The sequence below is a fragment of the Mercenaria mercenaria genome, chromosome 3 (genome assembly GCF_021730395.1).
Source record: "Mercenaria mercenaria strain notata chromosome 3, MADL_Memer_1, whole genome shotgun sequence".
NCBI lineage: Eukaryota > Metazoa > Mollusca > Bivalvia > Venerida > Veneridae > Mercenaria > Mercenaria mercenaria.
In genome coordinates this window covers 71,645,572-71,665,430 of record NC_069363.1, presented here as the reverse complement: position 1 = coordinate 71,665,430, position 19,859 = coordinate 71,645,572, and the positions used below count along the sequence as shown (strand labels likewise).

Sequence of the window (19,859 nt, the reverse complement as noted above, 5' to 3'; positions counted from 1 at the left end):
AAATATGTCCTTTAGAGTGTTAACTAGCCTTTTCTTTGATTTGACCTGGTGACCTAGTTTTTGACCCTACATGACCCATATTCAAACTGGGCCTTGAGATCATCAAGATTAAATTTCTGACCAAGTTTCATGAAGATACAATCATAAATGTGGTCTCTACAGTGTTAACAAGCTTTTCCTTTAATTTGACCAGGTGACCTAGTTTTTGACCCCAGATGACTCAATATCGAACTCGTCCAAGATTTTAATGAGGGTAACATTCTGACCAAATTTCATTAAGATTGGGCCATAACTGTGACCTCTAGAGTGTTAACTAGCTTTTCCTTTGATTTGACCCGGTGACCTAGTTTTTGACACCATAAGCCGCAGATTCGAACCTGACATAAAGATCATCAAGATTAACATTTTGACTAAGTTTCATGAAGATACGGTCATAAATGTGGCCTCTAGAGTGTTAACAAGCTTTACCTTTGATTTGACCTAGTGACCTAGTTTTTGACCCCATCTGACCCAGATTTGAACTTGTCTTATATATCATCAAGATTAACATTCTGACAAAGTCTCATTAAGATATGGTTATAAATGTGGCCTCTACAGTGTTTACTAGCTTTTCCTTCGCTTTGACCTGGTGAGCTAGTTTTTGACCCTACGTGACCCAGATTCAAACTGGACTTTGAGATCATCAGGATTAACATTCGGACCAAATATAGTCATAAATGTGGCCTCTAGAGTGTTAACAAGCTTTTCCTTTGATTTGACCTGGTGACCTAGTTTTTGACCCCAGATAACCCAATATAGAACATGTCCAAGATTTTATTGAGGGTAACATTCTGACCAAGTTTCATGATGATTGGGCCAAAATTGTGACCTCTAGAGTGTTAACAAGCTTTTCCTTTGATTTGACCTGGTGACCTAGTTTTTGATCCCAGATGACCCAATATCGAACTCGTCCAAGATTTTATTGAGGGTAACATTCTGACCAAGATTCATTAAGATTGTGCCAAAATTGTGACCTCTAGAGTGTTAACAGGTCAAATTGTTGATGACGACGGACGACGGACAGAGGACGGACGACGGACACAGGGCGATCACAAAAGCTCACCGTGAGCACTTTGTGCTCAGGTGAGCTAAAAACAAGAAAGTAGGTCAGTAGGTCAAGGTCATAGTCAAGTGATCCTAATCGCTTGAGTCATCAGGTAATTATAATTAAACTGTCTAGGAAATATGACCTGATAATTTTTGAAGTATTTTTTCCTATGTAACTCATAATTATAACAAGAGACCCGCAGGGTGGGGCCTCTTTTCACCCCAGGGGCATAATTTGAAGAAACTTGATAGAGATCAACCAGGCAATGTTATAAACCAAATATCAAATGCTTAGGACTTGAACATTCAGACAAGAAGATCTTTATTTTTTTCCCCATATAAGTCTATGTTAAACTTGATACCCCAAGGGCAGGGCCTCTTTACACCCTAGGGATATAATTTGAATAATTTTGGTAGAGAAACACTAGGAAAGGCAACATACTTAATATCAAAAGCCTAGGCCTTGCAGTTTCAGGCAAGAAGATTTTTCAGGCAAGAAGTTTTTTTCCTATTTAAGTCTATGTAAAACATGAGACCCCCGGGGCAGGGCCTCTTTTTACCCCAGGGGCATAATTTGAACAATTTGGGTAGAGGACCACAAGCCAATGCTACATACAAAATATCAAAGGACTAGGTCATGTTGTTTTAGACAAGAAGTTAAAAAAAAAAAATTTACTATGTAAGTCTATGTAAAACTTGTGACCCCCGGACCCCCGGGGCAGGGCCTCTTTTCACCCCAGGGGCCCAATTTGAACAAACTTGATAGAGGACCATAAGATGATGTCACATGCCAAATATGAAGGTTCTACACCTTGCGGGCCGGACAAGAATATTTAAAAGTTTTTCCTTTCGGTTGCCATGGCAACTAGAGTTCTGCATGGAATTAAATTCTTTGAACAATTTTGAAAGGGGACCACCCAAGGATCATTCCTGTGAAGTTTGGTGTAATTCTGCCCAGTGGTTTTCAAGAAGATTTTTATAGAAAATGTTGACGGACGACGGACGACTGACATTGAGCGGTCACAAAAGCTCACCATGAGCCTCTGGTTCAGGTGAGCTTTAATACAAAAGGAGATCATCTAAATGTGTTGGAACTACTTATTATCCAACAGGATTACTGTCCTATCTCTGTCTAATCCTTAATCCTCTTCATTCTGTTTCACAATCTGAAAACAGATGAAGTCATTTCTTTGTTTTCCATGTGCGCCAGGAAAAATGATGTGCAGCATCTTGTACTCCTTTTCTTTCTGAAAGACAAACATATGTCTTGCTTGATTAACTTGCCAATTAAAACATAATATATGCAAGATTAAATCAATTCTTGCACATAGATATATAAATTAACAAGAAGACATCTGAACTGCTATGCTCTAATGGGCCTACAGTGTCTTATCTTTGTACAGTAATTTAGTTCACATACTGTTCATGGTCGTTTTTAAAGGCAAATTCAAATGCTTTGTCTGGGCCGAAATATTATTCCTACACAAATCTTTACAAATAAATTTTAACATGTCTTATCTTTGTATAATAATTTAGTTCACGCACTGTTCATGGTTGTTGTTAAAGACAAATTCAAATGGTTTGTCGGGGCTGAAATACTATTCCTACACAAATCTTTACAAATATATTTATACATTTACTTAAATTCAACAATTCGCAGTGAAGCTGTGCGCGCGCAAATATGTGACAAAATGGACAGCATACTGCTTGGAATTTCGCGGCTACCAAGTCAAATAGGATGGTGAAATTACTATTACATGGGTTATAAATCTTCTTCGTAAACTAGGCTAAAGTGCTATAGAAATAGTACTGGCGGACTTCAGGAAACGTAACAAGAAACGACGGACTGTGGCAAACGTACGGCTATGAAGTCTGTTGCTCAAATGATTTTAAAATCAATTTATCGAAAAAACAAAGATGTTAGCCAACATAGGAATTTCTCCCGGAACTTTTAAGCTTGTTTTGGAAATGGCAACGGAAACTGCAAGGCTCATTAGTTCTACACTCCATAAATCATCAAAACATAAGGCAAGGTCCTGTAAACTGAACTATGGGATATTAAATAACCTCATTAATTAACGAAACAATTTATAATTTTCTGATAAGGCTGCATTCTGCTTAGGTGGAGCCCGTAGGTAAAGGCGAAGTAAGAAAAACATTTACAGATAATGCATCCTCCAAATCTACCAGAATGCTGCCAAATTTTTCCAATGATGGGTTATCTTCCTGTACTGCAATCTCACTCAGGGACTCAAGCTTGACTGAGTACACTGTATCCTCTTCACTGTTTGGTCCCAGTTCCTAATAGTAAAACTTAACAATAACATTGCAAATCGAGACCATTCTTAATCGTGTGGCAATTTTCTAGCAAACAATATTGAATAGAAACTTTGATAAAGCTATTAATTCACAGTAGTGCCGTTAAAAATGGACAACTTTGTTTCAAGAATAATATACCCATGAGATATTGCGAGATAAATTTCATGCCTTAGCTCAGTAGAAAGAGCGCAGATGATCTATGGATCTTGAGGCCGCGAGTTTGATCCAAGGTCGAGGCGTACATGTTCTCCGTGAAGATTGGTAGAAAACCTTGTGTCTGAAATCGTTGGCCTTTAATCTCAGATTTACATGGAAAAGTTAGGTTTACTTTCATGGTACATATTAGTACTGATACAGTTACAGACTCCAGGAACACTTAAAGGGAAAGTCAACATTGTTCTTTCATAAAGATTTGACCAAAAATCTTGAATGCAAACAAGTATTTTCTTTGATTTGACCTAGTGACCTAGTTTTTGACTCCACATGACCCAGATTCGTGCTTGTCCAAGATTCCATAAAAACAAACATTCTGACAAAGTTTCAGGAAGAACTGAACAAAAAAGTGACCCCTAGAGTGTATACAAGCTTTTCCTTTGATTTGACACAGTGACCTAGTTTTTGGCCTTACGTGACCCACATTCGAAATCATCCAAGACTTATGATAAGAAACATTCTGACCAAGTTTTATGAAGATGGCCCCTAGAGTGTGAACAAGCTTATCCTTTGATTTGCCTGGTGACCTTGTTTTTAACCCCATGTGACCCAGATAAGTTTCATGCACTTTAAATGAAAAATGCAGCCCCTATTGCATACACAAGGTTTTTCTTTTATTTTAACAGGTGACCTACTTTTTGACCTCAGATGACCCTGATTCGAAATTGGGCCAAAGATAATCAAGATAAACATTTAGATCAAATTTCATGAAGATATGGTCATAAATGTGGCCTCTAAAGTGTTATTAAGCTTTTCCTTTGATTTGACTGGATGACCTAGTTTTTGACCCAACATGATCCAGATTCAAACCTGACTAAGATGTTATCAAGACAAACACTGTGATAAACTTTCATGAAGATCCAGTGTAAAATGCAGTCCCTATTGCATACACAAGGTTTTTCTTTGATTTGACCTTGCGACCTATTACCCATATTCAAACTTGACCTAGATTTCATCAAGGCAGCCATTCTGACTAAATTTTATGAATATTCAGTGTAAAATGCAGCCCCTATTGTGTACAAAAGGTTTTTCTTTGATTTGACCAGGCGACCTAGTTTTTGACACCAGATGACCCATATTCGAACTTGACCTAGATGTCATCCAGACATACATTTTTATCAAATTTCATGAAGATCCGGTGTAAATTGCAGTCCCTGTTGCTTACACAAGGTTTTTCTTTGATTTGGCCTAGTTACCTAGTTTTAGATCCAAAATGACCTATATTCGAATTTAACCTAGATTTTATCAAGGCAATCATTCTGACTAAATTTCATGAAGATCAATTGAAAAATACAACCTCTATCGCATACACAACGATTTTCTTTGATTTGTCCTAGTGACCTGGTTTTTGACCCCAGATGATCCATATTCGAAATTTACCTAGATTTTATCAAGGCAATCATTCTGACTAAATTTTATGAATATCCAGTGTAAAATGCAGCTCCTATTGCGTACGCAAAGTTTTTCTTTAATTTGACTGGTTGACCTTGTTTTTGACCCCAGACGACTTATATTCAAACTCGACCTAGATTTCATCCAGGAAAACATTCTGATAAAATTTCATGAAGATCCGGTGTAAAATGTAGTCCCTATTGCTTACACAAGGTTTTGCTTTGATTTCACCTAGTGACCTAGTTTTTGAACCCACATGACCCATATTTGAACTTGACCTAGATTTCTTCACGGCTATCATTCCGACCAAATTTCATGAAGATCAATTGAAAAATACAGCCTCTATCGCATACATACGGTTTTTCTTTTATTTGACCTATTGACCTAGTTTTTGACCACAGATTACCCATATTCGAACTTGACCTAGATTTTATCAAGGCAATCATTCTGACCAAATTTCATGAAGATCAATTGAAAAATACAGCCCCTATCGCATACACAAGCTAAATGTTGACAGACGGCAGACAGACAAACGACGGACGCCGGACATCGAGCGATCACAATAACAGGTGAGCTACAAAGTGAAATAATTTTTAAAATCGGAGTTAAAATGAGAAAGTTATGCGCATTTAAATATTTGGTGAAATTGGCGACCATTTTGTTTCCATGGCAACAAAAAACAAAATGGCGGATTTATTAAATCTTTAGATACACATTTGAACTGTATTTACTTGTTTCTGTAAAATAATTTTCCTAATTTTTCCAGCGATAATGAAAGAAAGTATCATGTTTTACACCTTACACTAATGAAAGAAATTATCATGTTTTATTTGTTTGTTTTGGGTTTAACGCCGTTTTTCAACAGTATTTCAGTCATGTAACGGCGGGCAGTTAACCTAACCAGTGTTCCTGGATTATGTACCAGTACAAACCTGTTCTCCGCAAGTAACTGCCAACTTCCCCACATGAATCAGAGGTGGAGGACTAATGATTTCAGACACAATGTCGTTTATCAAATAGTCACGGAGAACATACGCCCCGCCCGAGGATCGAACTCACGACCCCGCGATCCGTAGACCGACGCTCTACCTACTGAGCTAAGCGGGCGGGCTATCATGTTTTACACCTTACACTCAAGTAACATATGAAAATTAATCTATTAAAGAACCTGTACACGAGACTCTTATTCGAATGCAAGTTATTTTTTGCAGGTGCATTTCTTTTGGGTTTAACGTCTCACCCACAAACTTCATACGGCTACCTTTTTTAGGAAAAGGGCGTCGAATTAACAATTCCTATTCAGACGGTGTTTCAACTAAATCACTGTGTCTGTTTTCGAATAACATGTTTGTTTGTTTGTAAACGTGTTTAACCCATAATGGAGACTGTTAGTAACGTTAGTATGAGGATAGTGCAAGGCATAGACGGCGCTCCAATTCCTAAAGCTTCACTGGTTCTGTAGCGTACCAGGTGTAAAGCACCAATATAAAGGACTCTTATCACAATGTTAAGAAGTGAATGAAGTATTGCCATGCAATACAAAGTCCCCTACTGGAAGGCACCTAATTTTCTCTACTGCAGAATAACATAATGAACCGATATCTGTCAATGATGTATAAACAATATTGTACTATATAATCAATATGTTATAACAAAACACTTGGATTAAAATTTGCATATACAAAAACCTACAGTTGTTGATTGTTTCATAACATCTATAAACAAGCTTGCTAGAATGTCACAATATATGCCCATAATAGCAAATTCTTTACACTAGCACCTGTATTTTTATATAGAATATTTTTGGCCAATGATAAAAAAGTTATAATACAAGTTACTTATAGTAACAACAAAGGGCAGTTAATCCTAAAAAAATATCTATATAATATAAGTCCACACGAAACTCTTTGTCAGGTAGAGATAGGCCAAAATACACCTAACAAGAAGCTGCGTTCAATAAACGCTTGATGCCGGTGGCATCCTTGTCGATACCAAGTAACCTGAGTCCAAAACGAGGTCAAGTTCAAGGTCAAGGTCAAACTGAGGTCAGATGATGTCTGAAGATGACGAATGGTCGCAGGTTACATCTGCATTAGTATCAAGTCATTCTAGTAAGGGGTATTGATGCTAGACGAAACGGTCCCATTTGGTTAACCTCGTACGGACGGACGAACGAACGAACGAACGGACAGGTCAATCACTATATGCCTCCCGCATCAGTAGATGTCAGGGGCATAAAAAATGGATGTAACGTGCATGTTGTACCACAGAAAAGTGGTCTCGATTTTTCCTTACGGCCAGTAATGGAAAAGATTTAATAAAAGCTATTTTTAGTAACAACTAGAGTTGTCACAGGAGTGACGAATTATACCCCCACAATATGGCCTTGTCACAGAACTAAGCCAATGTCAAAGCCGAACCTGCTTGACCTTTGACCTACTGACCTCAAAATCAATAAGGGTCATCGGCTGGTCATGATCAACCTCCCTATGAAGTTTCCTGATCCTCGGCCCAAGCGTTCTCATGTTATTGTCCGGAAAAGGTTTAAATGTCCTTTTCAACTCGAAATCAATAGGGGTCATCTGCTGGTCATGAGCACTGTTAAGTTTCGTGATCCAAGGCCCAAGCGTTCTGAAGTTATTGTCAAAAAACTGTTTAAATTTTCCGGGTCACTGTGACCTTGACCTGTGACCTACTGACCTCAAAATCATTAGGGGTCATCTGCTGGTCATGACCAACCTCCCTATCAATTTTAATTATCCTAGGCCAAGCATTCTCAAGTTATCATCCGGAAACCGTTTAACTGTTTCGTGTCAATGTGACCTTGACCTTTGACATACTAACCTCAAAGTCGAACTTGACCTGTATTTTATCATGTTACACTTGTGTACAAAAATGTATGATCCTAGGCCCAAGCGTTCTCAAGTTATCATCCGGAAACCGTTAAACTGTTCCAGGTCACTGTGACCTTGACCTTTCACCTGCAGACCTCAAAGATGAACTTGACCTGTATTTTCTGATGTTACACCTGTGTACCAAAAACTATTTAAATCGGTAAAGCCTTTCAAGAGTTACTGTCTGGAAACCATGAAAACCAACGGACCGACAGACAGGCCGACCAACAAGCTCACTCCTATATACCCGCCCCAAACTTAGTTTTGTGGGGGTATAACAAAGGGAAGTAATTCTAAAAACAAGGGTGCCTCATGGTGGTGAACATTTGTGCAAAGTTAAATTAAAATCCCTCCATGCACGAAGAAGAAATGCTCCGAACAAAGTAATTCTTGAATTTGACCTTTGACCTCTAACCTCTGAATGTAACCTTGAACTTTCAGCTAAGGGCCCGGGTTGTGCACACGACACGTTGTTTCATGCAAGGGAACATTTATACCAGTAATATTGTAATCCGAGCTCTGGACCGGCCAGGAAAAAAAACATATTACCATTTGGCCTCGAATTGTGGCCTTGACCTTTGAGCTAGGGGTCCGGGTTTTGCGCATGACACGTCGTCTCATCATGGGGAACAACTGTGCCAATATTAAAATCCCTTCATGGATGGCAGAGTTATGGACCGGACAGGAAAATAACCCTGTTGACATCTGACTTCCAATTGTGACCTTGACCTTTAAGCTAGGGTTCTGGGTGTTGCGCGTGACACACCGTCTCATCACGGAGAACGTTTTCGCCGAGTAATATTGTAATCCCTTGATGGATGACGAGTTCTGGACCGGAAAGGGAAAAAACACATTGACCTTTGACCTTCAATTGTGACCTTGACCTTTAAGCAAGGGGTCCGGGTTTTGTGCATGACATGTCGTCTCATCATGGGGAACGTTTGTGCCAAGTAGTATTAAAATCCTTTATGAATGACAGAGTTACGGACCGGACACAAAACAGACCCTGTTCATGCCATGTTAACATTTGACTGCCAAGTGTGACTTTGACCTTTGAGCTAGGGGTCTGAAAGTTGCGTATGACACATCGTCTTATTATGAGGTACATTTCTGCCAAGTATTATTAGAATCCCTTCATGGATGGCAGAGTTAACGACCGGACAGGAAAAAAACCTTGTTGACCTTTGACCTCCAGTTGTGACCTTGACCTTTGAGCCAGGGGTCTGGGTTTTGCGCATAACACATCGACTCATCAAGGGGAACATTTGTGCTAGGTAATATTAAATTCCTTGAATGAATGACAGAGTTATGGACCGGACACGAAATTGCGGATGGACGGACGGAATGACGGACGGACGGAAAAGCGCATTCCTACAGTCCCTGAAACTGGTTGAAAACCAGTAGGGGAATAGTAATTTTTATTTAGTTTCGTAGTCAGACAGTTTAACCACTGGAATACTGGGATCGCTCTATTTTGATTAACATATTTGAATGTGGCAGCTATTCGCACCATCGTGATCAAATCTAGTTTGGTATCACAAGGAAAAGTGAGTCTTCAATTTCTGTTACAGCTTTTAACTCTTATCGTTGTTTAGCTTTGATTCATCTCTGTCTTTTAGTTTTGACCTTTGTATTTTTATATTGATTGAAGTTTGACAAACAAAAATCAACATAAATACGGTTATCATTTGGAAGGGTTCTGAATGTAAATACTGCTGAATAGCATACTATACAATGAAACTATGGCTTTGCATAGATATAATTATATAACTTTATCGCAAATATGTATCCTAAGCAGTATATAAAAATGAAATTTTGAGCCAAAGTGGTCATGCGTCCCTTTGTCTTAAGGTATCGATGAACGTCACGTAGATGAAAAACAATAGAAATAAACTTACTTGGAAGCATTCATTCTGGCCAAGATATTCTTTAATCGGTTTCACTGAATAACCTGCCGGTAAGAACATTCCAACCTTTCCATTACGAATATCAGACAGTCTCCTCAAAGACACAATCAGGTCTCGTTTAGCATACCATGCTCCCATAACCCTCTCCAAAGAATCCAGCTCGTCCCTATGCACATACTTTGGACCATGTTCTATTTCGATACATAGTATGTCACGGACTCCCTCTGTCTCTAATGGTGGCTCTTCACTACTGCCAGGTTGCATCACCTCTATTAAAATTAAAAATTCAAAACTGAAGTATCCTCTTCGTGGTTTATAAATTATGAGTATTTTACCATCGTGCAACATTTCAAATTCAAGATCTTAAGTATTATGGAGCATAGCTAGTTAACACAAAGCAGAGCAGAGTGGTGCCATGTTCTTATCTTAGACTGACTGTACTTCCTTTAGGACTATCGCGTTTTATATTTTTCTCCCCCACCTAATACGCTCTCAAATAAAATGATAAATGTTTTAATCGTAATTGATGAAAAACCATGAAACCAAGAAAATACAAGAGATCACAGAGTGATCTTGGCGCCCACCAATGTGCCATTTTTGAGTGTTCCAAATTTCAAGACTTACTGACTAGCTCAAGGTCAAATTTCATTTCCGTACACAACACTTTGCATGTGGTCCAAATTCGAAAGCTGTAGCTTGAGAAATGTGAAAGTAGGTCACTAGATCAATTTCAAGGACGAAATGTGAAAGTAGGTCACTAGGTCAAAATCAAGGTCAAATTACACTTCAGAACACAAATTTATGCATGTGGTCCAAATTTAAAGTCTGTACCTTCAAAAATGTGAAAGTAGGTCACTAGGTCAATGTCAAGGTCAAAGTTTGTTTCGGTACACAATCCTATGCATGTGGTCTAAATTTGAAGCCTGTAGCTACAGAAATGTGAAAGTAGGTCACTAAGTCAATCTTAAGGTCAAAGTTCATTTCGGTGCACAAAACTATGCATGTGGTCCAAATTTGAAGGCTGTAGCTCGAGAAATGTGAAAGTAGGTCACTAGGTCAAAATCAAGGTCAAATTTTATTTCGGAACACAGAACTATGCATGTGTTCCAAATTTGAAGCCTGTACCTTCAAAAATGTGAAAGTAGGTCACTAGGTCAATGTAAAGGTCAAAGTTTGTTTCGGTACACAAAACTATGCATGTGGTCCAAATCTGAAGGCTGTAGCTTGAGAAATGTGAAAGTAGGTCAGTAGGTCAAAATCAAGGTCAAATTCCAATTCGGAACACAAAACTATGCATGTGGTCCAAATTTGAAGCCTGTACCTTCAAAAATGTGAAAGTAGGTCACTAGGTCAAAGTCAAGGTCAAAGTTTTTTTCAGTGCACAAAACTATGCAAGTGGTCCAAATTTAAAGGCTGTAGCTACAGAAATGTGAAAGTAGGTCACTAGGTCAAAATCAAGGTCAACTCATGTCAAGGTTCATCTTGCCACTCAAAACTATACATGTGGTCCAAATTTGAATGTTGTAGGTTATTGACAAGAAGATTTTAAAATCTTTTCCCTATATAAGTCTATATGAACCATGTGACCCCCCAGGACGGGGCCATATTTGACTCTAGGGGGATAATTTGAACAAACTTGGTAGAGAACCACTAGATGATGCTACATTACAAATGCCAAAGCCCTAGGCTTTGTGGTTTGGACAAGAAAATTTTCAATGTTTTTCCCTATGTAAGTCTATGTAAACCATGTGACCCCCGGGGCGGAGCCATATTTGACCCTAGGCGGATAATTTGAACAATCTTAGTAGAAGACCACTAGATGATGTCATATACAAAATATCAAAGCCCTAGGCCCTGTGGTTTTGAACAAGAGGTTTTTCAAAGTTTTTCCCTATATAAGTCTATATAAACCATGTGACCCCCGGGGCGGGGCCATATTAGACCCCAAGGAAATATTTTGAATCATCTTGGTAGAGGACCACTAGATGATGCTTCATACCAAATATCAAAGCCCTAGGCTCTGTGGTTTTGGACAAGAAGATTTTCAAAGTTTTTCCCTATATAAATCTATGTGAATTATAGAAATAAACAAAGGGCCATAACTTACTAAAAAATTGTTGAACCAGTCTGATTTTCAGGGGGACACAACTAGGGTACCAATACATCATTCTGACAAAGTTTGGTCAAAATCCCCCAGGTAGTTTCTGAGGAGATGCGATAACGAGAAATTGTTAACGGACGGAAGGACGGACGGACGGACCACGGACGCGGAGTGATTTGAATAGCCCACCATCTGATGATGGTGGGCTAAAAAATCGAAAACAAACAACTGCGACGATTAAAGTATCAAGCTGATATTGACCTGGATGGTGAAACTCGAAAAGTACGAAACTATGATAGTGAAAACACGAACTCACGAAACAAATATTTTCACTATTGCGCTTTCGATTATATCAACATGCTTTTATCTTCCATTGTATCATGGTTTACCTGCATTGACATTATAACTGTTAACTTCTATCTGCAATATTCTTTAACTAAGGAAAAGGCTTGGCAATAAGCCATACTCTAAATAAGTTAGAGAACATGTCTTAGCTCCAGCCTACATATAGAATGCTGTATGTTGAACTTTCTGAAACCGTTCTCTTTTTCAGTTAGAGTACGCTTGTCACGTGATAGTACCAACGCTTAAAATTGAATGTTCAATCAAAATTAGTAGCAGAATGCGTTGTTCATATTGGCGGACGATGATACAAAACAAAAAGCATAGGGGCCACTCGAATAACGAGGTTATTTCGAGAAGGCGTAACAACCTAATTATTCTCGTGAACCCCTACTCCTTCTATTACCTATTCCACTGTTGGTTTGACTTTGTGCTGTGTGATCTCAACAGCACGACTTGGTAAATATTCATAACATTCTAGCGCTACATCAATCTGTCCTGTCTTGCAAATGCAGGATAATGAATGAGACATAAGTATTTCACTGATGTTATAAATAGCAGCATATAGACAGGCCGAGTGTTATGCATACCAGGAAGGAGGGAGTCGAAACTATGACGATGAATGTTGAAACCACGCCAGTGAAAGTTCAAACAATGAACTGGAGGAATTACAGTCGAGTTTGAACTGGAATTCTACTCTGTAACAGATTTGGCCTTTCCATTAAAGAAAATCGTCGTATTCCGGAACAATTTGTTTTGGATACTCTTTAGTGTTTTTACAAGATGTTTTTTAGCAGATTCAGTAGAATGGCATGGTTTCACATGAACGTATCTACTATAAACATCAGACCTACAGAAGAAACAACAAGTAAATTCGATGAATTGGTATCCCCCGCCGAAAGGGTTTGTGGTGAGGAACGGCAAAAAATATATCCGGCAAAAAGTTCAGGATGTTACTAAGAAGCAAATAATTTCATTAGCCAAAATCAATTTAACAGAAAAATGAATGCTTTTTTTTCGGGGTGGGGATCAGCGGGGGTGACCGGGTGAGGGTACAAAACTTCACATGTTGATAATATACTTGATATAAATATTGATGGAAAATTAAAAATGAAAAAAAAATGGAGGTGGGGGAGGGAATGCATGATCGGGGTGGTAAGCATGACTGGGTGGAGGAGTGAGGTGGGGAAACGGTACAACTTTGCATGTTGATAAATATTCATGGAAGGTTTGGAAAAAAAAAGGAATGAAAAAAAAAAATTTGGAGGTGGGGTGGGAGGGGGAGGGGTGTGACCAAGGCAAGGTGGTGACCAGGTGTGGGTATACAACAACTTCACATGTTTATAATAAATGTTCATGGAAAAGAATGAAACAAGTTTAATGAAATTCTACCAATTGGTTGGTTTGTTATGTACAAATCTGTGGATTTTTTAAACAATTACAGGGCAATAACTCTAAGGAAAATTGACCAATAAAAAAAAACGACGGGCATCATCAAAGTATGTTGGTTCATATTTATTTCAAGTTTCATGAAATTCTACCAGCTTGTTATTGAGAAATGGCTGCAGACGTGGATTTTTCATTAAATCATGGGGAATAACTTTAAGGGAAATTGACCGATCCAAAAAAAAAACGGGCATCATCGCAGTATGTTGGTTCATGTTTATTTCAAGTTTTATGGAATTCTACCTGCTAGTTACTGAGAAATGGCTGCGGACGGACGCACGGACGGACAACGCCATTTCAATACCCCCCTCCCGATTTCATCGGCGGGGGATAATAAGATTGATGTTGAAAATTAATTTACTGATACTTTTGACATTACCCTCAGATACCTAGCTTTTGAGCAAGTAAACAGATCAAACAAGAAACGTGGAAATTCTACGAAAACCAGGCTTTCAAACTTTACATCATGCCAACAGGTTCTTAAAAACTAAATGCCCAAGGGCAACATGTCGAGCCCGCCAGTTGTCAAAAAGGCTGGGAGTTGCACACGACACTCTGTCTCATTGAGGCAAACATTTATGCCAAATAAAACAAGAGCGCCGCCAAGCGGGACAATATACGCCCGAAGGGTTACATCAGAGGATGGGAGTAAAATTTGAAAGGAAAAACTTGACTGTTGAAGCCCAAAGGACAGGAAAAACAAAAAGAAAAAATTCCAAAAATAAAAATTCTAAGTCCGAAAAAAAATTCTTACCAGGTAAAGTTATGTCAAAATACATCTAAAAATTAGATGTACCATCCATGTTGTACCACAGAAAAGTGGTCTCGGTTTTTCCCTACTGCCTTTATTAAAAAAGTTTCAAAATAAGCTATTTATAGTAACAAAAAAGGGAAGTAATTCAAAAAAAAAAATTTGTAAGAGAACAAAAAGGGATCTGCCAAATAAAAATAAGAGCACTGCAATGCATAGCAATATACACAAAGTCATATATGACCTTTGACCCCTAAGTGTGACCTTGACCTTGAAGCGAGTCATCCAAAACATGCGCTCTGCAGGTCGCCTAAGTGTGGTGAACATTTGTGCCAAGTTTCTTTAAAATCCTTCAAGTAGTTCAAGAGTTTCAGAGCGGACACAGCAAAGTCATATATGACCTTTCACTCCTAAGTGTGACCTTGACCTTGAAGCTAGTCATACGAAACAAGCGCTCTGCACGTCGTCTCAGTGTGGTGAACATATGTGCCAAGTTTCTTTGAAATCCTTCAAGCAGTTCAAGAGTTACAGAGCGGACACGAAACACACTCATATGACCTTTGACTCCTAAATGTGACTTTGACCTTGAAATGAGACATCCAAAACATGCGCTCTGCACGTCACCTCAGTGTGGTGAACATTTGTGTCAAGTTTCCTTGAAATCCTTCAAGGGGTTCAAGAGTTACAAAGCGGACACGAAATTGCTAACGGACGGCGGACAGACAGACACCGATACCATAACATAATACGTCCCTTCGGGCGTATAAAAAGACTGCAAAACGTTACAATATAAGTTATTTATAGTAACAACAAAGGGAAGTTAATCTTTAAACAAGAGGGCCATAATGACCCTGGATCGCTCACCTGAGTAATATGAGCCACATGTTTCAAATGGCTAACTGATGCTAAAATATTAAGGAAGTAGGTCAGTAGGTCACATTCATGGTCACTGAAAGTCAGTTTTATGATCGGTGTGCAAAACTGAACATGTCATCTCAATTGCTAGGCCGTATCTTAAACAAGAGGGTCATGATGGCACTATATCGCTCACCTGCGTTTAGTTGCTTGCTTGAACAAATTTCTTTGCTTAAGCTTAAAAAACAAACAAGGCGTGGTCTATATTAACCCCAGGGTCATGATTTGAGCAATCTTGTTAGAGAACCACTAGAGCATGCCATATATTAAATATCTAAGCTTTGGGCCTTATCGTTTAAGACGAGAATTTTTTAAAACGTTTTTCCCTGTACAAGTCTATTTAAACAATGTGCCCCACAATGGGCCATTTTTAACCCTAGGGGAATAATTTGAACAGTCTTGGTAAAGGACTACTATATGATGCAATATAACAAATATTAAAGCCCTAGGCTATGTGGTTTTGTGCATGAAGATTTTCCCTATATAAGTCTATATAAACCACGTGACCCCAGGGCGGGGCCATATTTAACCACAGGGAGATAATTTAAACAATCTTGCTAAAGGACTACTATAGAATGCTACATATTAAATATCAAAGCCCTAAGCCATGTGGATTTGTACAAGAGGATTTTCAAAGTTTTGCCCTATATAAGTCTGTTTAAACCATGTGACCCCCAGGGTCGGGCCATATTTGACCCTAGGAGGATAATTTGAATAATCTTTGTCGAGGACCATTAGATGATGCTACACACCATATATCAAAGCCCTATTCCCTGTGGTTTTGGACAAGAAGATTTTCAAAGTTTTTCCCTATATAAGTCTACATAAACTAAGTGACCCCCGGAGCGGGGGCCATATTTGACCCTAGGGGGATAATTTGAATAAACCTGGCAGAAGACCATTAGATGATGCTACATACCAAATATCAAAGCCCTAGGCTTTGTGGTTTTGGACAAGAAGATTTTCAAAGTTTTTCCCTATATAAGTCTATATAAACCATGTGACCGCCGGGGCGGAGCCATATTTGATCCTAGGGGGATAATTTGAACAATCTTGGTAGAGGACCACTTGATAATGCTACATACCAAATATCAAAGCCCTGGGACCTGTGGTTTTGGACAAGAAGATTTTTAAAGATTTTCCTTTCGGTTGTCATGGCAACCAGAGTTCTGCATGGAATTCAATTCTTTGAACAATTTTTAAAGAAGACTATCCAAGGAACATCCCTGTGAAGTTTCATCAAAATTGGCCTGGTGGTTAAGAAGAAGATGTTGTTAAAAGGAAAGTGTGGACGGACGCCGGTGAGCGATCGCAATAGCTCACCCTGTGCTCAGGTGAACTAAAAAAATTCTAAGTCCACACAAAAATCCTTACCAGTAGAGATTACACCTCAGAAGTGGATTTAACATGCATGTTGTACTACAGAAAAGTGGTCTTGGTTTTTCCCTACGACCAGTAATAAAAAGTTACAATATAAGATATTTATAGTAACAACAAAGGAAAGTAATTCTAAACCAGGGACCTGGTTCTTGCGCATGACACTCTGGCCCATAATGGTGAACAATTGTGCCAAATTATATCAAAATCACTCCATGCATGAAACAAAAATGCTCCAGACAAAGTCATTCTTGTATCTTACCTCTGACCTCTAAGTGTGACCTTGGCCTTAGACCTAAGGACCTGGTTCTTGCGTTTGACACTCCGTCTCATGGTGGTGAACATTTGTGCCAAGTTACAAAATCCCTCCATGCATGAAGAAGAAATGCTCCGGCCAAAGTTGTCATTCTTGTATCCTTTAACCTCTAAGTGTGACTTTGACCTTAGACCTAGGGACCTAGTTCTTGTGCATGACACTCCATTTCATGATGGTGAACAATTGTGCCAAGTTGAATCGAAATCCCTCCATGCATGAGGAAGAAATGCTCCGGACGGACAGTCATAATTGAATTTGACATTAAGACCTCTAAGTCTGACATTGACCTTTGAGATAGGAACCTCGGGTTTGTGCATGACACTCCGTCTCACTGAGGTTAACATTCATGCTAAAAAATTTTTTTTAACAATTGGATCTCAGTAGAATTTTAACCGACGCCCTTCCGTCCCACTGACTTAAAAGTAGCTTTTGGCCCAAAGTTCTAGACCACTGTGCCACTGCGAATTTTTCTAAGTGTGAAGATTAAATAAGTTATTCTGACCTTGAACTTGATCCCAATAACCCCATATACAATCCCAACCTTGGTTTTTCTATTTAGCTACCTACAGGCCAACTTTAATTTCAATAAATCAATGCAAACTAAAGTTATTGAGCGGTTGAGCGGAAAACATTTTTTTTCTATTTTTAGCAACAGCGACTTTGACCTTGATCCAAATGACCCCGAATGCAATCCTTCGTCTCCTTACCATCTATCTACAGGCCAAAATTCGTGTCTATAGCTTGTTCCAAACTAAAGTAATTGTGTGGTTTGACATCCGCCCGCCCATCCTACCCCAATCTTATAACTGGTTTTCTATGAAAACCTGGCTAATAAAACTACACTCAGACAATTTTTGCGAGTCATTCAAGTAAACCAATCATTGCACCCTAATAAAGGTTTTGCTCTTAGGATTGCAGTCGCACTTAACTGACACACCTCAATTTTTTTTTTATTTTGTTGGGTTAAACATCGCACCAACACAATTAGGTCATATGGCAACATTCCAGCTTTGATGGTGGGGGAAGACTCCAGGTGCCCCTCCAGGCAATATTTCATCACGAGCAGGCACCTGGGTGGAGCCAACGACCTTCAATAAGCCAGCTGGATAGCTTCTTCACGTGAAGAATTCAACGCCCCGAGTGAGGCTCGAGCCCACATCGATGAAGGGCAGTGATTTGAAGTTAGCGACCTTAACCACTCGGCCACGGAATCCCTAACCTCTAAAATGCATGTTATAACTGTACATACCTATGAATTTGTCAGATAAAATTGTCCGAAGTGATATCATATTGGTGAACATTCGTTGTTGAATACTGTTTCTTTTTTCGTCATCACCCAGTTTAAATGTGAAGCGTAGTCCAATACTGTATTGTATTGCATAACCAATTTTGGTATCGAGATCACTCGCATTATCATAATATATAACTGTTTGGTAACTGGTCTCATAAGGTTTAAGATGGCGAGTTATATATTTATTCAAGTCTTGAAGAGTTACCAAATCTCCTGAAAGTTCACACTCTTGGCATTGTTTAATCTTTCCTTCCATAATGTTATAGCATTGTTTACCAAGAGCTCTTCCGGTCAATCCCTGTTTAAAGAATAATGTAAATTTACTACCGTTTTCAGCATCCCCATAGGCCTCTTGGTTTGGTCGGCATGCATTCAGCTGCACAAGGCTTAAGCAAGATTTCTCCTCAAAACGTGGTACTTTCATTCCTGGCGCTGAGCAGCAGTCTAAAAATACTATGAGACGCTTGCTGCTTAATGGAAAAGTGGGTGACTTATAATCAACGCCACTTAAACAAGACAAAACTTTAGTCTGAAGTTCTTCCAGTGACAAAAACTCCTCATCACTTCCAAGCTGAAAACCCTTTCCACCATAGTAATGACCGGAGAAGTAGATCAGTAGTGTTTGAGTGTTGTTTATTTCTTTAAGCATTTTAAAAGCTTCATCTAACTGCCCGTTCTTTCCCTTGAATTTTTCAGCATTACCTGGCTTTTCCGGGCGAACTATCGCCACATGCTCCTTTCTGCAAAAAGAACATCAACACAACAACAGTAAATTGTTTTGTTTAACTAAATTTTTATATTAATATATATATACAGACATCATAACTACAAGTTTTTTACCAACTGTTGAAAATAATTTATGTCTCAATAGGTGACTTAAAAGAAATGCAATTTCAATTACCTGACACCCATAACAAGTGGAAATTTTGAAGTTATTACTTCATGTACATCAGTGATATCCTTTACAAAGCCCTTTGCTGCTTTTCTGTTTTTCGTATCATTTCCCGCCATAAGCAACGCTGCCCATCCATGCCCTGACAAAAGAAACAAGAGGGTCATGATGACCCTGGATCGCTCACCAGAGTAATATGAGCTACATGTTTCAAATGTCAAACTGATGATTTTTAGATTTTTTTGGGAAGATTTTCCGGTGTACAATCAAGTAACCCCTGGGACGGGGCCAATTTTACCCCGGGGGTCATGATTTGAACAAATTTTGTAGAAGTCTACTAGGCAATGCTACATGTCAAATGTCTAAGATCTAGGCCATCTGGTTTATTTTTAGAAATTTTTTGAAGATTTTCCTATGTAAAATCAAGTGACCCCTGGGGCGGGGTCAATTTTGACCCCGGGGGTCATGATTTGAACAAAGTTTGTAGAAGTCTACTAGGCAATGCTACATGTGAAATATCTAAGATATAGGCCTTCTGGTTTATTTTTTAGAAAATTTTTGAAGTGACCCCTGGGGCGGGGTCAATTTTCACCCCAGGGGTCATGATTTGAACAAAT

At 38.8% G+C, this 19,859-nt stretch overlaps 1 protein-coding gene across 1 annotated transcript; it reads right to left on the bottom strand.

Annotated features, from left to right (window-relative positions):
• Positions 1–2,225: 2,225 nt before the first annotated feature.
• LOC123534332 (uncharacterized) lies at positions 2,226–19,380 on the bottom strand. Its single transcript, XM_053539745.1, has 5 exons — positions 19,252–19,380; positions 18,309–19,090; positions 9,803–10,080; positions 3,250–3,387; positions 2,226–2,333 (listed from the first exon to the last, which is right to left on the bottom strand). Exons 1-5 carry the CDS (start codon positions 19,359–19,361, stop codon positions 2,226–2,228), a joined length of 1,416 nt encoding a protein of 471 aa, XP_053395720.1. The 5' UTR covers positions 19,362–19,380.
• Between the last annotated feature and the right edge of the window lie 479 nt (positions 19,381–19,859).